Source organism: Phragmites australis, chromosome 2 (genome assembly GCF_958298935.1).
Source record: "Phragmites australis chromosome 2, lpPhrAust1.1, whole genome shotgun sequence".
NCBI classification, from domain to species: Eukaryota; Viridiplantae; Streptophyta; class Magnoliopsida; order Poales; family Poaceae; genus Phragmites; species Phragmites australis.
This window is the reverse complement of record NC_084922.1, coordinates 43,915,907-43,937,002: the sequence shown is the minus strand read 5'-3', so window position 1 is coordinate 43,937,002 and position 21,096 is coordinate 43,915,907. Positions and strand designations below refer to the sequence as shown.

The 21,096-nt window shown below is 44.0% G+C and overlaps 1 protein-coding gene and 1 pseudogene across 2 annotated transcripts; both read left to right on the top strand.

Annotated features, from left to right (window-relative positions):
• The first annotated feature begins 4,899 nt into the window (after positions 1-4,899).
• Positions 4,900-9,465, top strand: LOC133909104 (serine/threonine-protein kinase AFC1-like; annotated as a pseudogene).
• Positions 9,466-15,748: 6,283 nt separating this feature from the next.
• LOC133909101 (metal tolerance protein 5) lies at positions 15,749-19,806 on the top strand. Of its 2 annotated transcripts, none has more exons than XM_062351386.1 (6): positions 15,749-16,144; positions 17,139-17,254; positions 17,379-17,624; positions 18,081-18,161; positions 18,901-19,134; positions 19,220-19,806. In XM_062351386.1, exons 1-6 carry the CDS (start codon positions 15,952-15,954, stop codon positions 19,568-19,570), a joined length of 1,221 nt encoding a protein of 406 aa, XP_062207370.1. In that variant the 5' UTR covers positions 15,749-15,951; the 3' UTR covers positions 19,571-19,806. The 2 variants fall into 2 exon arrangements, with proteins under 2 accessions (XP_062207370.1, XP_062207371.1); XM_062351387.1 differs by lacking the exon at positions 15,749-16,144 and adding an exon at positions 16,180-16,886.
• Positions 19,807-21,096: the final 1,290 nt, after the last annotated feature.

The following is a 21,096-nucleotide window of genomic DNA, read 5'->3' as shown; positions in this document are numbered from 1 at the left end:
AAGGTTACAATGGATGGAGTAACCCGATTGAAATGTGCATTCTGATGACGATATCTGAAGCTGTAACATCAGGAAGGGACGGCCCCTGAAGGCTGCAGGTGCTCGAAGTCTCGGACGGAGTTCGTACGGTAGTGCCCGCCAGCGGCAGCGGGGCCGGGCAGTATCTCCACTCCCCAGTCCCGCGAGCTCCCGCAGGTAGTTTCCGTAGGCCGGAGCGTGCGCACGCGTCCACCACCAGCATGCGCCGGGACGTTAGAACTCCGCCCCCTGCGGTCCTGCAGTCATTCACCCAGGCGCCGCCCACGAATGACGAACTCCGGTTGCGCCGGCCTAACGCGCGCGCGTCCTCAATCGCAGTTGCCAGTTGGGCTGTCGCATTCTGCCGCGATCGTTTGTACGGCCACGTCCCGCCGCTGCCCGCTCGTGGTGGCGGAGGTGTCTGTCCGGACTCCAGCGACTCAGCGACCGATTGCTCGGCCTCGCGGTACGTGGCTACGCGCCCTTCCCCCAACCTTCTGCTTTGTAGCTGTACACGCTGGGGCCTCGCACGGGCCGAAGCAGATACAGCAGAACCGATGGTCGCAACTCGCTGGGGCGCGCGCGCATCCTTTGCAAATGTACACGAGCCAGTGCCCGTTGGTGCCCGGCATGGATTTGGCAGCTCTGCACTTGCAGTGCCATAAGCAATGTTCACAAATTGATACCCCGTTGCCAAACTTCACACACATGACAAAAAAAACTCTTTTTTTTTTTTTTGCGAAGCGCTACTTGCATGTACCACGCTTCTTAACAGGGTGGGACAGTAGGGAGTAGGAAGCGTATTCATCTATTCGAGCATAATTTGTCAATACCGCCACGAGGACTAAAATTGTTTTCGATTGGAATGATCGATCACTTCATTGGGCAGAAGGTAGGTGACGATCATGGTGTACTCTTTCTCTATGACCAGCACTAGCCAGTGGACCAAGATCGAGTGCCGTAGGCCAAGTCGCCGCCTATCGCCACTTAGCCACCACTGCGAACTCTGACGCTCGCATACCTGCAGTAACGAAGGTGTCTTCTGTCTTCAAACTCCAAAGTAGGGAACACATCTTTACGCTGATATCTGCGCCCAAAACTGTAAAGATGTACGAGCATCTTATCTTATTATTACTAATTGAAGGTTTCTTTTGTAGTCGCCACAGTAATTCTTAGATGAGACACTCTAAAAATAAACAAATCATATAAATTCTCAAAAAAAAAAAAAAAACATCCAACTATCAATTTTATAGACTCTACTCATCACTGAAACTATAGTTGTTGGATTAGAATGTTTCTAAATTACACGCTTTTACCAATATAAAAAAATTAACCCAAAGTAACTTAATATCTACTTCTGTGAGTCCTCAAAATGGGATGACGCTCCCCACGGTAAGGAGAAAGAAAGCCAGGCATAAACAAATTACTCACCTCTACTAGAAAAAACAAACTAAAGAACCCAAATACTTGCTTCTAAATTACCCACGTATGCCATCGTAACAAAATTAACCGAAGTGCCTCTACCTTCTAATGTTGCATATGTTTTTCAACTAAACATTAATTTATATCTCTCTCTAAAATATATCGTGAATTCGGAGACAAACTTAAAAGAAAGAAAATATTAGACCATAGATGACCATACATAAATTAATGGAATATTATGAACACGAGGATAAAAATATGAAAAATAACTTTACGCAAGCCTCTGATTCAGTAGAGAAATATAGTAATGAAACATGATCAATATACACATATCACTCACCTCTAAATCCTAAATTATAAGCATTTCACAAAAGTTTCATTATATATGTATTTTCTAAATATATTTCTAACTAGGTGCACGAATGGATGTAATAGTATACACAAGTCAAAATACAGTCAGTTTTTAAGCAAGACGATACTTACAAATACTAGCTTGCTGAAGTCGTGCTTAAAATATCCAGTAGTGAGCCATGAGGCCATTTTGATGTCAGTGAGTACTCCAGCGCATTGCCCGATGATATCTATCTTTGAGGAATGCAGGAGCTGGAAGAAGACGCAAATGGAAACATGCCCAACGAAGCAGATGAAGAGGTACGGCTGGAAGTTCAAAGATTTTTTTTAAATAATAATGTGTTTTTAGAAAATTGTGAAAATATTATTCAAAATAGGAAAGTTGTTGAAATAGATGATAGTTGGAATGTTGATTAGTCCCTTATCAGCAACTGGATAGCTGATATGTAATTCTCTAGGGACCTATCGTTGTCGACATATGATCTTGCATGGAGATGTTCATATGTACATCTGATGATATTTAAAAAAAATCATAAATTTTCATATGATATTGTACGGAGATTATGTTTATATAAAATTATAGCTATCGACGATATCTATAACTTTATATTTGAATATTTTTCCATTTGAATATGTTTAGATGTTCAAAAAGTAGTAGTTATAAATTCAAGATCTGAAAAACTAGATCAAGAATTTATAACCATTTTTTTGGTATATAAACGAATTCAATAGAAAAATATTTAACTACAAACTTGTAGATATAGTCTATATGTACAACATTCATATAAAGATCATCTGTATATGAGATTATATAAAAAATTATAAATTTTCCTTCGAATATCATGTATGTGACACAGTCTCCGTTGGCAATTAGTGTGACTGCACGTGTGTGTTAGATGTAATATTGTCATTTTGATTGTGGATAGGTGATTAATCAGCAATTGAAATACCAACTTTCATCTATTTTTACAAAATTCTCATTTTCAATAATACTAGTTAGGTGCTCGTGCGTTGCAACAAAAACACATAATTTAATGAGAGTTTATCAGCCCATGGTGATAAACTGAACACAATGTTACATGAAGAACAAATGGTTTTGCATTACCCATGAGTAACAAAGCATTGGGAAGCACTTTTCATCTTTCAAGTGCCAGTCACCATCCACCGTGGTAAATCAAAGAATAGCTATATAACTTGACCTCTTTAATGTAATGCAAGCATTGTCCCTGACTCTCACCTAAGCTTACTAATCCCTCACATCACTAAATCTGATCTACAAAATTACCCAATACTCAAGCAAAGCTTTCAGCTTCAGCTCCATACAACAATAATTCATCTATCTTCATGAAAAATAAAGAAAATATAAACAACTACCCTGATCAGTTCAAATTTCTGATAGAAGAATAAACAAATCTAATGCGTAAGTGGCAATCATGTTACTGATCCCTCACATCACTAAATCTGATCCACAAAATTACCCAATACTCAAGCAAAGCTTCCAGCTTCAGCTCCATACAACAATAATTCATCTATCTTCATGAAAAGTAAAGAAAATATAAACAACTACCCTGATTAGTTCAAATTTCTGATAGAAGAATAAACAAATCTAATACGTAAGTGGCAATTATGTTAAGATACATCCTAAACCCAGGAGTAGATACATAAAAGAAAATGCATAATTAATGTAATCAGGCCCTAGAAATAAAATCTGAAAACACATTTATCTTTTAGACCCGTGCAGCAAGATGAGAGTAGGGTAGTCATCCTCCTACGCAGCATTATCTGGAGTTAGGTAGCCATGGACCAGCATCGCTTATGAGTGGTAAATCATCTAGTGGCATTCAAGGTTTTGGACACCTACAATCACACAACGACTCAAACTTATCGGAAAATTGTAGCGTAAGTACTCCTTCCTCCCCCACAGTAGCAGGTAGTCCCCAGGCTATAGCCGTAGCAACAGAAGCATAGAAGAATGTTAGGCTTCAGAGTAGAGCATGAGTTCAACAAGAATTGCAACGTAGGCTAGGCTTAGAGTTGAGCACGAATTTGTCAAATCCATAAAAGCAGCATAGACAAATTGCAGAGAGAAAAAAAGATGAATCAAAGATGGGAAGTTGAATATCTCACCGATGCTGACGGGGAGAATATCGATGCCATGGCCAGGCTAGGGAGACAGGAGATGCGCGGGCATCGTTTTGCAGATATGGAGTTGAGAGTTGCATCAAGCGAAGATGGCGGAGGCCTGCTCATTGCCTTCCATGCAGGCGATGGTATACCATCCTCTCCTCCATATTGGTGCATGCACCAACAGTCATGGCCCCGAAGTCTTTTCTCACCTTGCCTTGCAGCGAACATGTAGAACGGGGTGGCCACACACCGGTAAGCTATGGTTGAGTTTCCCCCATCAATCAGGGCCGCTAGATCCAATGCTGGCAACATTGTGGATGGTCGCATCTACCACCGGTAGGGTCAAGGTGAACCGATCAGCAGTGCTTCGATCTGCCGTTGCTTGGCCACGAACTCCAGCAGAGGGGTGCAGCCACCGCGGTGCTCGACATCTGCGGTCAGGTCCTGTAGAAGGGGAAGAGGCGGTGGGGAGGCGCTCGGCCATGGTGCATCAGTTGGACATGGCGTTGGGGAGGAGCGATGTCAGCGGGAGGGGATGGGGCACAACTGCGGGGAGGGGAGGAGTTGGGTAGACGGGTGGTGCGAGATTGTGCTGTTGGAGACGATAGATGAGCCGGGCATGGGGAGGGGAGTCGGTGCACAGAAGCGGAGTGAAGTGTGGAACATGAGCGAAACACGAATCGATGGGGATGACGCATAACGAAACTGTTGCTTTATATTAGTAGAGATTTTTACAAGTTTCCAACAAAACATTATTATTTAAAAAAATCAAGTTCAAACCGCCTTCCCACCAACTACGGAGGACACAGGCCGGGCTAATTTTTGACGGGAATTCGCAAGCGATCTTTTGCAAAAGGGTCCCACAAAATACGCGGCAAATTTACACACCCTCACGGAAAACGCGTCGCATCAGCTAGCTAGCCGAATATCTCGTAAACTGAGGGTTTGATGTGTAAAAAATGAACTAACCATGGTTAGCCACACAGACAGAACCAGGTGTTCGTCGGACCTCGGACGGAACGCGAGCACAACCAGATCACCACCAGTCCACCACCTCCTCGAGCTTCCCCTCCCTACCCCTTCTGCTGCAACCGCTTCGTTTCCTCCTCCAATTCGCCCAAATTGAGCTCTGATACGGCTGTTCCTCCCGAATCACGCACCAGCTCCACCTCAAAATCCTCCCGCCGGATTGGCCCCGTCGATGGCGTAACTAGTTAGGGTTCCGAAGCCGGCAATGGAGGCGCAGTGGCTCTCCGAGTAGCCGCACCAGGGCGCCGATAAGCGGCCGCACAAGCGGCCCCGGCTCGCCTGGGATATGGCGCCCGCGCTCTTCCAGCCCCACAAGGTGTCGTGCTCGCGCTGTTTGCCGCCTCGATCGGTTACTTGGCGTGGGGTCGAGGTGGCCATCCGTCTAGATCGAGGCGCGGTTTTCGCTAGATTTGGAGCCCGTGGGCTCGATCAAGTCCTGGAGCTCGGAGAATTGCCGATCTGTGGTGCGGTTCCTGTGGATCATCGGGGAGATTTGGCGAATTAGTAGTATATATAAGGTGGGAGCATGTCTCTTGTGGTAAGAGCATTTTTTGAGACGAAGGGGACATTTTGTGACATATTCATGATTTTGTTTTGGCCAATTTATGGAGCTTTCTAACAAAACTTTGGAGTTGAGTTACCATTTTATCAATTGATAACCGCCTTTTTTGGCTGGAATATGTAAGCGCTACACTATGTTTTTCTCAATTAATGGCTATTGAACAAAATTGATTGTAAATTTGGAGATTTTAATTATTCTTGCATCAATCAATAACGATCTTTTTTTGGTGGGAATATGTAAGAGTTATGTACTTACGTGTGGAATTTCTCTATTAATGGTTATTGAACAAAATCGATAGCGAATTTAGATAATGTCTGGTCGTGTGACTGGTATCAAATCATTACAGTACAAAACACAAGAGACCAGCATTCAGTTATTTTTTCTGTTGAATTGGGACTTTGTATTCATGTTATCAATTTCAATTGTTCGTGGTCAATAAGAATTTTAATTCGCTTGGTATTTGTGTAGGCAGTTCCGATGCTATATTGCGGGCAGGAACTAATCAATGGTAATTCTGCGACTGCTTTTCTGCCGCAGCCACCTATTTTTTACACCGGACCTCCGCAGAATCTTTCGCCTCCTTTGAGACCAGATGACAAGGATGGGCACTATGTTTTCGCGGTTGGAGATAATCTTACACCAAGATGTATATTTCCGCAGCTCAAATGATATTTTGTTTACTCTACCTGTGTTGGGTTGCTTGTTTTCGGTTTACATCTCTGGCCATCATATAGCTTGTTTAGGTGATTTTTCTTTTGGAGGAGGTTTATATGTTATTGAAAGTTGCAGTGTTTGGTCTTGGTGTTTTCATCTCTGTATTCCGTCTTTACATAAGTAGCTTCGTGCTTCATGACTTAATCACTGGTTGAATGCAAATTCATGTTTCATCCACCAATCACTGGTTCACTGCCGTGTCAAGTTTCACATTAATCATTCATCAAATACTGTCAAATAAACCTGGGAAAATGCTTGTGTTATTGGCTCCAAACAAGTTTGATAATGTGTATTGGTCTTGGCCTCTAGATTTTGTTGATGGATGTGTTGACAACTGCTGGATCCTTGCAAGTGTCCTAACTGGCTTTGTTTTTTTTGTTTCCGTCGGCTATGCCTATTCGATTTTAATAATTTCTAACACTGTTTTCATCTATGGTATTGCAGATAGGATACTCAGCAAGATGGGTGAAGGTTAGTGTTCTTTGTCGCATCTACTATAATTTATTCTGTTCTGTAGTGATCTTGTTCTTAGTTGGCATGTTTAGTTTTCACTTGAATTGTACAGTATGAGGTGGCATGGTCTTGCATGCTCTCAGTCCCAGTGCTTTCGTTGTTTACGTGTTATATTTATTGTTTTGATTTGTGTCACAGTGACATTTGGACAAGTTTTAGAATGTTGGGACTTGGAAAACCAAGAAGCAGTGGCTATCAAGATTGTGCACTCCCTCCAGAAATATTGAGAGGCTACTATGATAGAAATTGATGTGCTTCAGAAACTTGGGAAGTATAATTTTACTGCCAGACGGTATGAAATCTACCTCCCTTGTTTCACTTCTTGACACTTTTTGAGAGTTGATGGATTTGCATCAATGGTTCTATGCCTGCAGTTGTGTGCAAATACAGAATTGGTTTGACTATTGTAATCATATATGTATAGTAAGTACATATGCATAAAAAAGGCTATACTTTTCTTGTTTTTGATGATCATATTGTGATATTGGATTGATGACCTCTTCAGGTATTTGTGAAGCTTGGTCCAAGCTTATATGACTTTCTGCGAAAGAATAGCTATCGTTCATTTCCTATCGACCTTGTTCCTGAATTTGCCAGACAAATATTAGAGTCTGTTGCATGTGAGTACTCTATTTACTTTTGCAATTTGACGCAAGTCATCATTTATTTTCAATTTCCCCCCAATTCATTCTTGTTAAGCTGCCTTTGCTAGTTCTATTGTACTTATCCATTTAAAATGAATCTAATGTTTGTTTTACCTCTGCAGTTATGCATGACTTGTGATTTATTCACATGGATCTGAAGCCAGAGAACATTCTCCTTGTTTCATCAGAGTCTATCAGGGTGCTTGATTATAATGTTGTTACTGAACTCCTAAATTGTTAATTCTGCTTTTGTATGAGATTTGTCGAGTTAGGTTCTTGTTTATGCTATGATTCTTATTTGTAAATTGCTTATTACCTAATTTTCATTAGTGCGTCAATAAATTTCTTTTGTCTAAACCTGATTTTGATTTGCAATGAAGGTTTCTATACGGCCACGCAAGGATGGTTCTTTCTTCAAGAACCTTCCAAAATCTAGTGCTATCAAGCTGATTGATTTTGGGAGTACGACATTTGAGCACGAAGACCATAATTATGTGGTGTCGACAAGACATTACCGTGCACCAGAAGTTATCCTTGGTAAAACAGCATTTCAGTTCTGGTTATTTCCCCCATAAAACGGACAACACACTTTTCACTTTGATTCACTATACTTAATGACACCATTCACTTTGTTTTGTATTTTGATCTTTGCTATTTTCCTTTTTAGGTCTTGGGTGGAACTATCCATGCGATTGGTGGAGTGTCGGTTGCATTTTAGTTGAGCTCTGTTTGGTTAGTTTACAATGCCTCTTTGTATCTGATACTTTAATTAATCTTATCCAGAGCTGTTGCTGCTATTGTAACTTTGTGATGCGTGTCTTGATAAGTTGCTCTTGTATTTTTGGTTCTGTGTGGTAATACTAGGGGGAAGCTCTCTTTCAAACACATGAAAATTTGGAGCATTTGGCTATGATGGAGAGGGTCCTGGCCCCCCTTCCAAAGCATTTTTGGTTTGAACTAACTAGAAATGGTCGCTTAGTATGCACTTAATTTGTAAAAAACTATATTTGCAAATTTTTATTTACTTTTGTGCTTTCTTTCTGTTGTTTTATTTTGATGAAAATTGTTTTACTGATACTCTCATGTTTTCAACATGTAGATATCCTGCACCAGGATGACTGCCCGCAAGGCAACCTTTGGTTACGTTCCTCCTAGAGTTCTTGTCACCTTCGGACCTACCGTTGTTGTTAGACCTAGTTGCGCTGTCATTGTTCCCTGGCGTGATGAGAAGCTACACCACTCCGAGAGTTTTGACGCAGGGAAGGCACCGTTGATGTTGTGAGAGATGCTACAACGTATAGGGTACACCAGGCCACTAGTCTACCATGATTTTCGTCAGCTTCGTCCCGAATATGAGGAGTAGAACGTCCAAGTGTGCGTCTATGACTCTCAGGAGGGCAATGACTGCTGTGAGATTATGGGGATACACAAGACAATAGCAGTCAGAACAAGCTTCAAGGCAGGGATAAAGGACGCATCGAGGTAGGCGTTGGCTCGTGTCTGCGAGCGCCACAAGGGCACCTTGAGGAGGAATTCATACTCCTACTTTTCCCGACGGGAGCATGGAAGTGGGGACATCAAGGTGATATCAACAACACATGAGGAGAATGGTGTGGTATTCGAGCAGGTGCTTCTGGCTACTACTCTGCACGAGGATCTTGATGACGCATTGGATGAGCTTAAGGACAGCTGCGAGCGCCTTCTGGAAGCGGAGACACTGATCAAGGAGTCGCAGAAGAGCATTAATGGGATGTCTAGATCTTTTGAGTATGAGGACCTATCTATTCACTCACCTTCCCGCAAGAGGCTGTGACACAACGACCCTTCAAACTTTGACTCCTCGAAGAACACCGACCAGTCTGTCGATGGATCTGCTACCGGATCCTGTGTTTAGGAGTCCACCATGAGACATTCTAGAATAAACCGTTTATAATTTGCTGTAATCGTGTGATGAACTGTTAGATTGTTAAGTTTGTTTGTGTGTGGTCGATGCGAGTTGTAGGTCGTCTTTGGCACTTTGTCCGCAGTCGTATCCTCTTTATCGTACTGTGAGTTTAATGCAGTTGAGTCGTTTTTTCCTTCCAATCGTATCTTATTTCTGTTATTCACTTATGATGTCACTATATCTATGTAACTTGATCTTAGCATACATATAGTTACATTCGGTTTAGTCTTAAAACCGAGTGTGGCAATACTGAGATCAAAATTCTCAATGTTGTATTTCTTTGTTTTGATGTGTAAGAATTACAAAAAGGTGGAGATGTTCTACGAAAAATGAAATATGCTAACTTGCATTCTGTTCAATGATGTGAAAGGTAACTGTTGTATATAAGCAGAGTTCTCCGACAGTTGATCCATTTTAACTGGATGTTATTTTCCATTTGTTACAAATTCGAGTCTTCCGCATTCATACTAATTTTCCCAGACTCCTCAGTACTAGCAGGTATCATGCAGAAATCTTAACTAGGTGGACTCAATCGAGGATAAATGTGATTCCACTGGCTTGCATGGAAGAGTGACACAGTATTTGGTGGTGACATAAGGTGAGCATTCTGGTCAACAGGTAATTATTTGCATGCATTTAGAATTTGATATTTCTTGTGCATGTTGGCAATGATATTTTCACCATGCCTCTTTTTGTGTGTTTTTTTTTTCATCTTGGAATGTGTGATTATGTTCACTAACAAAACAAGAGCTCGTAAGTCGTTTTGCACTGGCGAGTTCCGCTTGAGACTGGCCTTGTATTTTTAAACTAGTCTGTTTTTCTCATGCTTGGTTTGAACTAAGCTTGAGTCTGGCACTTGGATGGAAAAAGTTTGTGACAAATTGTCAACATAAGGCTATATCTCAGTGCTGTGATAACTTCTAGGCTACAACCTAGTTCAAAAATACTTATTACCAGCTGATATTTTCTACTTTCCCATAATGGAACAAAAATAAAAATATTCGTTTCCTAGGATATGCCATATCATGTATGGTATCGGTAGAGCTGTTTACATGCTACTGTGGATCTACTGGCAGCTTGAACATGAAATCAGATTTTGCTTACAAAATTTGCAATATATAATCATAACCTTTTCATCTTTTACTTTTGAAAGGAGGCACCAAGTGACATGCCGTATTAATCTTTTGCTTGTTTATGTTTGTTAAGAAGTATTATCTGTACAACTGCTCCCAGCAAATAATGCATTTCCTTGTATGGATAGCTGTCTTGCACGCACCAAGGTTTTCTACGAGTTTAGGTGACTGAAATTTGTCTCGAAATGCTATTATGGTAATATCTGGGTATTTGTTTTGAGCTTTATATTTATTTTTTACTGGAGCAATGGTAGGGTAACTCGCCATGTTCTCTTGCGACTACTCACCTGATGAATGGAAATGCTTCCATGCTCCATTATATGTTCAGCAAAAGTATGTTTTGCATTGGCTAGATGTCACGAATAACCGGTATGTTATCTGTAACCGCAGGCACACGGATCGTGCAGTTTCTTCGGTGCTTTAGCCTTTTCGCCACAGCTTTTCATGTTTTTTCTCTCCCAGGGGTGTGACCTGATTGTTTTTTTGTTTTTGTTTTTTTGGAGAAGGTGACTTGATGAGTAGGTAGTGAGTTAGTGTCACCTCTTTCTTCTCAGAGTACTCCTATATGATGCGATGGTGACTCAGGCTGACCGCGGGATTAGAGTTTAGACCGTCAAACCACGTGAATCTCATTTGTCTGGCTACCTGACGTTGCCCGAGTTTGGCTTAGAAAGCAACAATAACAGTAAGTATGCAACAGGACAGCAGAGTGTGAATGCGTCATATGCTGGCATGAAGGTCAGTCGCTGCTTCGCAGAGAATTTGACTTAGAAGCTCCTGACCTAGTGGACAGAGAGGAGATATCTCTGGCTCTCTGCAGGACAGGAGCCGGACTACTCAGGTTCAGCTATGTATATTCTCTAGGCATGACGTGTGGTTGACTGAGCTTCCATGTATGCTTCGATCACGTTATGATTGCATACGATTGCGTGTGCAATTCGTTTGGTCAAAGAATTATACTTCGATCTTACAAATAAATTATTCTTAGGATTAACGACTCTGCAATTTACTGTAATATCTGCTTCGATCACGTTACGATTGCATACGGCTTGGAGGCCTTCTGGTGCAGCGATGTCTTGGGGGCATTGTATGTAATTGAAATGAGACAGTAGATCGTAGAGAGAATTGTTGTTTCTTTCATTGCACGTATGTTTGATTTATACTTAACCAAGGGATAAGTTATGCCATTTTAGAGAGACATCTCTCCCAAATGGATGCAGGTAATCTAATTGATCACTAGGACTTGCTTCATAACAGTGGGCACAGTCTGCAGTGGGTATAGATGAACCGTTGGCATGGGGAGGTGAAAAAAAAACTACAGTTACGAGTTCAGGCGTGTTGGTGAGTTGCTGTGGTGCGCTGCTGGAGTAAAGAAAGGAGAGACGGCGGTAGGATAGGCGGAGGTGGAGCGAATAAGGCTAGTGGATCGATAGTTGTAGAATAGGCGGCAGTAGCAATGGATAGTGCGATGCCAACACGGCGGCTGCACAGCACAGTGTCTACTCTACTTAGCGGTGGTGGTGGACGGAGCTTGGATGTGGGCCGACGGTGTTTGGGGGTGCATTTTTTGTATACCAGCGGGGCTCGCGTCCTGGAATTACTGGACCTCACCGCAACAGTAAAAAATGAACTAAACTTTACGAAATTTTGTTCACGCACTCCGTCACCCTTTTTTCTCTTGTTCCATTGACCCGAAGCTTCCACTCCCACCAACCTAACATCATCCTCCAGGACCGCCGCCAAAGACCAACCTCCCAAGCCAAACTGCTTTCGTCCTTTCACTCCTTCACTAACCGCACCCTTGATTTCTTATGGTGTGCCGACTTGGTCATCTCCCTTTTCCACCAACGAGGAATATCCACGCAATCCACGTTATTCGCATCTCCATATGGTCCTGCACTCATCCCACCAATGATCCTTCCGAAATCAAATCGCCGTCGCTGTATGTCTGCCCACCTCCTGCCGCCGAGCGGGCAGGAACGCGAGGCAGGATCATTCCGCTGGCAACGTCACGGCGCCTGCCTTATCCGTGCCCGACGGCTACGGCTTCACCGTGCGGTCACGCCGCCCGGGGCCCAACACGGACCGACGGCCGCATGCGCCGGCGATAGGGGCCTCGCACCTCGCAGCCGTGTGCACTCGTGGCGCGCGGAGCACTGCAAGTTGCGGCTGGATCGGCGTGCACGATCAGGGGCTCTTCGACTTCGAGGCGTTCTCTTCCGGACGCCTTATTCCAGTGCTGTCAACGTTGCGGAGAGCGAGCGCCACACGGTTCTTTCCGAGACAGACGTGTGGAGAAACACAAGACGGCGCAATGGACTGCCCCGCGAAAGCTACCGCGATCTCGACGCAGGGGTTCTTGCAGCCACACCGTTCGGTTCCCACCAGGAAGTTCGTACAATCGGAACCTATGCTTAGAGCATCCGTAACAGTTAGAGTTACGGATGCTAAGTTCTAACGTGTTATCTCACTGTCATTTTATTTAAAAATAGAATAAAAATTTACTCATCTAACAATCTAACTTTTAATATTTTTTATTCTATATGTAAAATATTTTTTACTTATCCGCATCTAATCATCTCTCGTATGCCTCAAAAGAGGGGCGTGGTGGGTTCAGTGGTTGGTTTGATTACACGTGCGAGAACACATGCTAGTATCGGTCTTTTTCGTCATCTCTTCTTCAACGTGAAATGGAAAATGAATGTAGTACCATAAAGCTATTTATAGATATTGTTGGAGCTGCTTTTAGTAGCTGTTTGATTTGTAATATACCGATGCTTGTTTGATTCCTATCAGATTTGACCTCAAAATTTGGTAAAATTCTCCTTCCTTGTTAGTTTCCTGGAAAATACACCATACTTGGTTATTCCCTGGATTATTTGCTACCCAAATTAAATAATGAAGCTCGTTTGTGTAAACCACAGCTCACCAAACAAACATACTTTCAAATTCGTAATGGGGCGGAAGCATGCTGTTTAACGATAGCCCGTTTTCTATTAATCTGGTGGTCCCGCTGTATGTTTCGTGTCCTCTAGCGCGCACGCAACCGCGAGATCCAAATCCTCTAAAATCATGTCCCTCCACATGGCTACCGGTACCGGTAGATTGCTGTCCCGCTAGTCCCAGCCCTGCACCGAGTGCACCGGATCTCGGAACCAAGAAAATAATCTTACAAGATCTAATGTATTTATGAGCTAGACTTAATTTATAATTTAACTAAGGTAAAATTACCATAAAATTCATGATAGAGATAAAAAAAAATTGTGTGAGAAAAATAAAATAAAATACCATATATCACACTATAAATTAAATATAAGTCATAAATACATTAAACCAATTCTTATATTCCCTAACATAATTCTCTCCTTGTGAGCCCGTGGAAAACGGGCTCCCACTACGATCGCCTCTCCTGGCTATAGGTTCGTTGTACCCAACACGATGAACACGAATCCTGGACTTCGATTCTGTTTGGTACAACTAAAATTTATGAGTTTTTTTTTAAAATCTACTTATTTACAAAATTGTTTATGACTGCTCGAAAACGGTTAGTTTATGAGCTCAATATTTAGACTTTCAGTATACCAATTTTTTTAAAAATCTGATATTAGCCGTGTCGGTGAATCAGGAACCAGGGGTCCCCGAATCTCGAGGCCAGGCCAGCAATCCTCCACGTGGCGCCATCCCGCGGAGTCTCCTTCGCGAGGTAAAAAAAATTAAGTCCCGGGAGAGGACGCTTGGGGCCACAGTCAGTGATCCTCGAGTACTCAAGTTCCCCGATGATCTGCGAAGTCTAAGTACCGGGAAGAAAGTGCTCGGGGAGGTATACGGTGACCCCCGAGCACCCGAGTCTCCCGACGATCAGGAAATCTAAGTACCGGGAGAAGTGTGCCCGGGGCCGCGAGTGGTGACCCCCTGGGCACCCAAGTATCCTGAGGACCCACTGAAGGAAGTTCCGGGAGAGAGTGCGCGGGGCTGCGTGCAGCGGCCCCCGAGCACTCTGTCCCCCGAGGATCCGTATAAGTGTGCCCGGGAGAGAGTGCTCGGGGAGGTGAACAGTACCCCCGAGCACTCGGTTCCCCGAGGATCAAGAAAGGGCATTCTTGGGAGAGAGTGCTCGGGAAGGTGAACAGTGACCCCGAGCACTCGGTTCCCCGACGACTCAGAGAGCCCCCTGACAGTGGCCCCCGAGGGGCTCACTGATGAGGTGTCAGCCAGTCAAAGGCTAAAGGCCGCATTTAAAGAGCGCGCGTGGCCTGTCACCCCCAACTGCTCCTGCCACGCTCGGTGTTAGTTCCTGCCACATTCTGACAGAAGGGCGTGTGGTCATTAAATGCACGGGTCCCATCCCGTGCCATCCGACCCGTCTCAGGATAACGTCGTAAGGGCCGAGGCGTTCCGTCTGCCGCGCTGCTGTGGCAGGAGAATAAGACAGGACGGACACGCCGGGCCGCTCTGCGGCTGCCCGGTGAGCCATCTCCACGGCGCCCGTTGCCAGTGCATTTATAGTGACGGATGACCGGGCGTGAGGCGCATTTTCCACCCCCGGTCACTTCGCACAGAGGCTATGATGACGCCCTTTCCATTTATGGTATCTTGGAACTCGTGCCCTCCCTCCCGTTCGGGGCACGCTACTACTGACGGGTATTTAAAGTAGCCGGCGGCACGGACAAAGATAAGTTTTAGAAGTTTTTTCAAGGCTTGAAAATCTCTGAGCAAGTTGAAGAAATTGAGAATAGACTTTAGAGCAGCGAAGAGAAGAGAAGATCGAGAGCACCCAGAGCCAACAGACACACGTAGACCGAAGAACAAGGAGCCTTCAGGCTCTAGGATAGATAAACATTCTTGTAACCAGTAGCATCCTTGAGGGATATTCTTAGGGCATTTATAGCATCCATACAGGAGTAGGGTGTTACGTCTCTGTGCGACCCGAACCTGTCTAAACACCAGTGCATTTACTCCGCACTAGATCGTTCCACCCCACCGGCCATCACGTTCATACCCATTTTTTTCTCCGGCGAACATATTCAAGATCATCCCCCCGGCCGAATCTCTAAAAAGGGATCTCTCAGGATCACTGCGACAGGAATTAACCCTCCGACAAGTCGACTTATCAATTTTTAGTTTATTTTATCAGAAATCAACTTATAAAAAACTCATAAACTAGTAATAAATTAAACATTTATTTTAATTTATTAGCTTATTAACTTTTTAAAAAATAAACAGAAATAAGCAGAACTTCGCCCGCCGCCTCCCTGCCTATCTCTTTATAATCACAGGAGGACGCACGCGGGGCGGTGGTACTTTTGCTTGCTCGTCCTGCTTGGCAACTTCCAACCAACCCGTTAGGCTCAGGCAGTCTCCCGTTGCGGCTGCTCCCCCTCCCACCCTCTTGCGGCGCGCCTCGTCGCGTGGTGACTCGTGCGCAAGGGAGAGTGCTGCGGTTTAAAACAGGCGGCGCGCCGTGCTCGGCCCCTCGGGCTCATAGGGGTGGGAATGGCTGCGGCGGCGAGCGGCGGCGAGGGGGAGGAGCTCCTCCTTCTCTCCGCCGTGGAGGCTGGCAACGGCGGCGGCCCGCCCGCCGCGGCGGAGGAGTCGTGGCGGCTCAACTTCGACGGCTTCCGCCCGCCAGAGGCGCACCAGGAGAGGCCGCCGGCCCGCGCGCTCCACCACTGTCTCGGCGTCCTAGGTCCCCCTCTCAATCTCTATCGGTTGTAAAGCTTGCTTCCATTATGCTTTTGTATGGGTCGTTTCCTTTCTGACTTCTGAGTTTATTTATGTTTGATCGATCTGAATTTAGTGCCTCGTGTTTCGGCAACTTGGTTCGTCTGATGTAGTAGTTGGCTAGTGCTTTATGCAACTTTGTGCATACCAAAATTGCCATTTTTCCCCGTTTCTAGCTGGAGCTAAGTAGACAGTAGTGCGGACTAGCTACTCCTTTCCAGTCTAGAATCTAGAGACGGGGATTGAATTAGGATATCGTCGGTAGTGTTGGGCTAGATGCGGCCTAGTTCTTAACGATTTGCTATTACACCACTTTGGGAACAGAACACAAATGTGTACGTTTCCGTATTTTTTTCTTAGCTTTCTTCAAATATGGCTATTGGAGTATTGGGTTTATATTTTACAGTGCTCATATGCGGGGGAAGGGCGGTCTGCGCTGCGCACGTGAGGCGCTCATTTCTCTGAATGTACATGCCAGAAGTCCTTGAAAAAAAATAGTTTTTCTTTGACTGCTCATTTCTTTGACGCAACGAAGTGATGAAGGGGGCTGATCTTCCTCCTCCTCCACCTCATCTCCCTCTTCTTCTCCTTCCCTTGCAAAAAATAGTGTGAGGGGAGGGAGTGGCAGCTGGTATGGTAGGGAGCCTGAAGATCCACCGCTGGTTAGCAGAATTAACACAGTGGCACGTGAGATGCCGGGTTGTAAGGTCATGTCCGTGTATTTTTTTCTTTTCCAGATTTTTGTGTTTTTTCCTGCTTTTTTTCAGGTATGTTTTCAAGTAGTGGAGTTGAATGCATTGTTTTTTCTGCTTTAAGGCAACTATATCTTAGTTTTGCTAGCCATATTGTTTTCCAATTCTTTAGACCTCTTGTATGCATGGAGCTGTTCATGCATCTTCCTCTGTAGGTTTTGAACAAAAAGCAAGTTTCTGATATAACATTGATGCTTCTATCGACAGCTCAAGATCCTGAGGATGTTGTTGCTGAGTACTACCAACAGCAAGTGGAGATGCTAGAGGGTTTTAATGAGATGGATACACTTACAGATCGTGGTTTCCTTCCTGGAATGTCCAAGGTCCGTTCTATAAAATTTCTGCTGGAACATTAGAGAAGACGGCTTTAAGTTAAATGGATAGATATCGTTTGACTGCATTTATGTCTACTGATCACTAATTTATTTTGGTCATATTTTCCTTCAGGAAGAACGCGATAAAGTTGCTAGGAGTGAGACATTAGCCATCCGGCTGTCTAACATTGCAAACATGGTTCTTTTTGCTGCAAAAGTGTATGCTTCAGTAAGGAGTGGCTCGCTTGCTATTATTGCTTCAACTTTGGATTCTCTTCTAGACTTATTGTCAGGGTTCATCTTGTGGTTTACTGCCTTTTCTATGCAAACACCAAACCCCTACAGATACCCAATTGGTAAAAAGCGTATGCAGCCGCTGGTAAGTTTTGTTGCTTCCGCAGTTTGTTTGTCTCATGTGTTATTTGAATTGTTGAAAACACAGTTCCATTGAACCATCTCAATAATCAGTATATGCTATGCATATTTTAATTACTCCCCATGTTGTTCTAGGTATGGCAATATGAAACAAAGCACAGGTCGATAATAGTTCAGAAAGAAAACAAAATAATGCCAATTTCATAAATATACAGAAGACACAAAAAATGGCAGAGCCTTGTGATTCATGAACTAGAATAGTCACCGAAATCAGGCTCCTAACTTCCAGGGCATCTCAGGGTGCTAATCCAATGCTACAGCAAATAAATTCTTTTGAGTCTCCATTCTAATTTCACAAAATTTTCAAGCATCTGTGATGTTTCTTGTGATGTAAGCAATCTTGTGCCCTTATTGTTCCTTTTTCACTATATTAAAAGCTTTATTACCATATCTTCAACAGGGAATACTTGTTTTTGCTTCAGTCATGGCAACTCTTGGCCTTCAGATCATCCTAGAATCAGTACGCTCATTGGTGTCTGATGTAAGTCTCTCTCTGGTGCATGTTTAACTCATGTTACTTTTTGTTGGCTTTAATAATGTATTGTCATTTTCCTTTTTAGCAGAAACTTCATTTTGATTTTCGTTTCCTTTTGAGATTCAATAGTTGTACCTTACTAAAGCCACTAGAATTCTGTTGGATGTTCAGTATTAGTTGCCTCAAACCCTTGTTATTTCATTCCTTTCAGTCTATCAGATAGCGGAAATTATGGCTCTATCTATTGTTCCTTGTGATTGACGATCTAGTCACAGCGTTGCTCTGCCTCCATTAGCATCTGATCTTTTAGATGTTTTGGTACACTTACTGCGAATTTTAGATATGCTAGATCAGTGTAACATTTTAACAAATGATTTTTTTTACCGATGTATTGCTAACATATAATCTTACGTGTGGTCAACCAGAAGATCTACTGGCATTAAGCTTTCATACTAAATGATTCTTGTGTTGGATAGATGTGCTTGAACTTATCTTCTTATCACGTCCTCACTATGTTACCTGTCTGAAAAATAACTAGCTGGATACGGGCTATGGCTCTTGCAGCTTGCTGAAATACTTATTTCATTTCGTCCATGTTTTGCAACCGATGCCACTCTGTAGTTCACTTTAGAGAAGTGCATTTCATACTCACTCTTTGACTACTAGTTTCAAGTTGTAGTTCTTGTTGTTCCATAGACCATACTATTGTTTGCCCGTGCTGATCATCACACATCTCATTCTCCAGGGTGATGAATTCAACTTAACAAATGAGCAGGAAAAGTGGGTTGTGGACATAATGCTCTCCGTGACATTGGTCAAACTTGCCCTGGCTATATATTGCCGCTCATTCACCAACGAAATCGTCAAAGCTTACGCACAGGATCACTTTTTCGATGTCATCACTAATGTAATTGGCCTGGTTGCTGCACTACTTGCTAATTATATTGAAGGCTGGATCGACCCTGTTGGTGCAATCATTGTAAGTAATACAAAAGAAGTTCCATCCCAGAAAAGCCATTTCACCATGATGTATTTTCAGACATTAACAGTGTCCTCCTTTGCAGCTGGCGATCTACACAATCAGAACATGGTCAATGACGGTGCTGGAGAACGTCCACTCCCTGGTCGGGCAGTCGGCTTCGCCGGAGTACCTCCAGAAGCTGACCTACCTGTGCTGGAACCACCACAAGGCCGTGCGGCACATCGACACGGTGCGGGCCTACACGTTCGGCTCCCACTACTTCGTGGAGGTCGATATCGTGCTGCCGTCGGACATGCCGCTGCGGGAGGCACACGACATCGGCGAGGCCCTGCAGGAGAAGCTGGAGCGCCTGCCCGAGATCGAGCGCGCGTTCGTTCACCTCGACTACGAATTCACCCACCGGCCCGAACACGCCTTGTCCCACGAGAAGTAGACAAGTTTCCGGCCGGTGCAGCCGGTGGAACGACACGGGTTCGTAGCTGAAACTATTTATGTGTAGCCGACGTGGGTTCAGGAAACCGGTGCTCGTCTCGTGAGCCGTCGCAGGAAACCACTGGGGTACATGCGATGGAGTTGTGCGTGCTGGAGTGCCTGCTGCGGCGATGCGCTGGTAGACTTCGGTACCATGTACTGAAGAATCTGATGCTCCAGTGATGAGTATCTCTTTTATACTGGCCTTCAGCTCTTTGGCTTGTGTTATCTGTTTGCCTGCAGACGGATAATTGCGCTACGTATTTCGGGAAGATCATATACAGCTTATATCAGGCCATGCCTTGGGTCATCCGATTAATTTGCATGTAGGGTTTCACGTTTCGTGATAGCGGTACCAAGAGTGCAGACTATCTGAGCTACCACGCAACGCTGCAACTTTTCAGAAGGGCTCAGAATACAGCATGTCAGCTTTGCGGCCAGGCAGCCATTCCCAGGAGAGGCGTTTAATCCGAATTCTGCCACTTCTTCTCTAAATTGTTTGGCTAGGCCTGTAACGTGGCCCAATAGCCTGCCAACCTTGGCAGGCTGGGCCGATATCTAGCAGGGCCACTTGATCTCGAAAGTCCTTTTTAAATATTTTTTATTTTTTCATCTAAAATTTGCAAATACATCCATTTTAAAATATTGCAATTTCATACTCTTATCACTAGTTGAAAAGGCAATATGGTACATATCCACTGTTGCACCTGTCACCAAGTAGAGTTGTTGCGTATTGGAATGGCCACATGCTACATGTCTACTATAGCATCTATCACCGTGTAGACTTATCACCTATTAGAAGAGTGACATGTTCCTGTCGTATGTTGAAAGGGTGATAGGTGTATAAAATTATAAATTTTCAAAACTGATATATACTTGTAATTTTTGGATTTAAAAAAACCGAAAAGGATGGAGGAATGATGTCAGCCCGGGCCGAGCTGCCCGGCCCCAGTTTCGCTGCTAGGGCACAAAACGGCCCCTGTTGCTTAAGTCTTATTGTGTCGGCACGATGAATTGACTATTGAGCAGTTCTTTTTTAGAAGGACAGCGGTGAACTGTGGACGAGTCTACGGCTGTGGATACACCGCAAGAAGAGATGCAAATCAGCCAACCACTAATAGGCAAGCAAAATCTCCTCTTTTACACTAATAGAACTGTTTCTTATGTTTCAAATAGGCTCGAATTAAATTGGTCAGTTCACTTACACGCATGATTGGCAGGGGAAAAGAACAAGGATGAGACTAGCATCCCTGACTATTGGAAATACAGGGGAGTTGCCCTGTCATATTTCGTGACAGAACCGATCATTTTATTCTTCCGTTTGAGGGACGAATTAACAGGCATTGCTGTAGGCCAGCTAGCACCCAAAACGAAAAATAACCCCGTGATTGCAGCATGTGAAGCATGGCAAAATCGTGAGTGAAGCCAGGTTGCTAGTGTGACAGCAGGGAAGGCCCGGCCGGCAGCCGATCGACAACGACGTACACG

Bases quoted from the DNA above. Each gene is read 5' to 3' on its own strand.
- LOC133909101 (XM_062351386.1), top strand. From the start codon at position 15,952: ATGGCTGCGGCGGCGAGCGGCGGCGAGGGGGAGGAGCTCCTCCTTCTC. The intron at 17,625-18,080 runs GTAAGTTTTGTT...TATCTTCAACAG, and splicing joins AAAAGCGTATGCAGCCGCTG to GGAATACTTGTTTTTGCTTC. The intron at 18,162-18,900 runs GTAAGTCTCTCT...CTCATTCTCCAG, and splicing joins TACGCTCATTGGTGTCTGAT to GGTGATGAATTCAACTTAAC.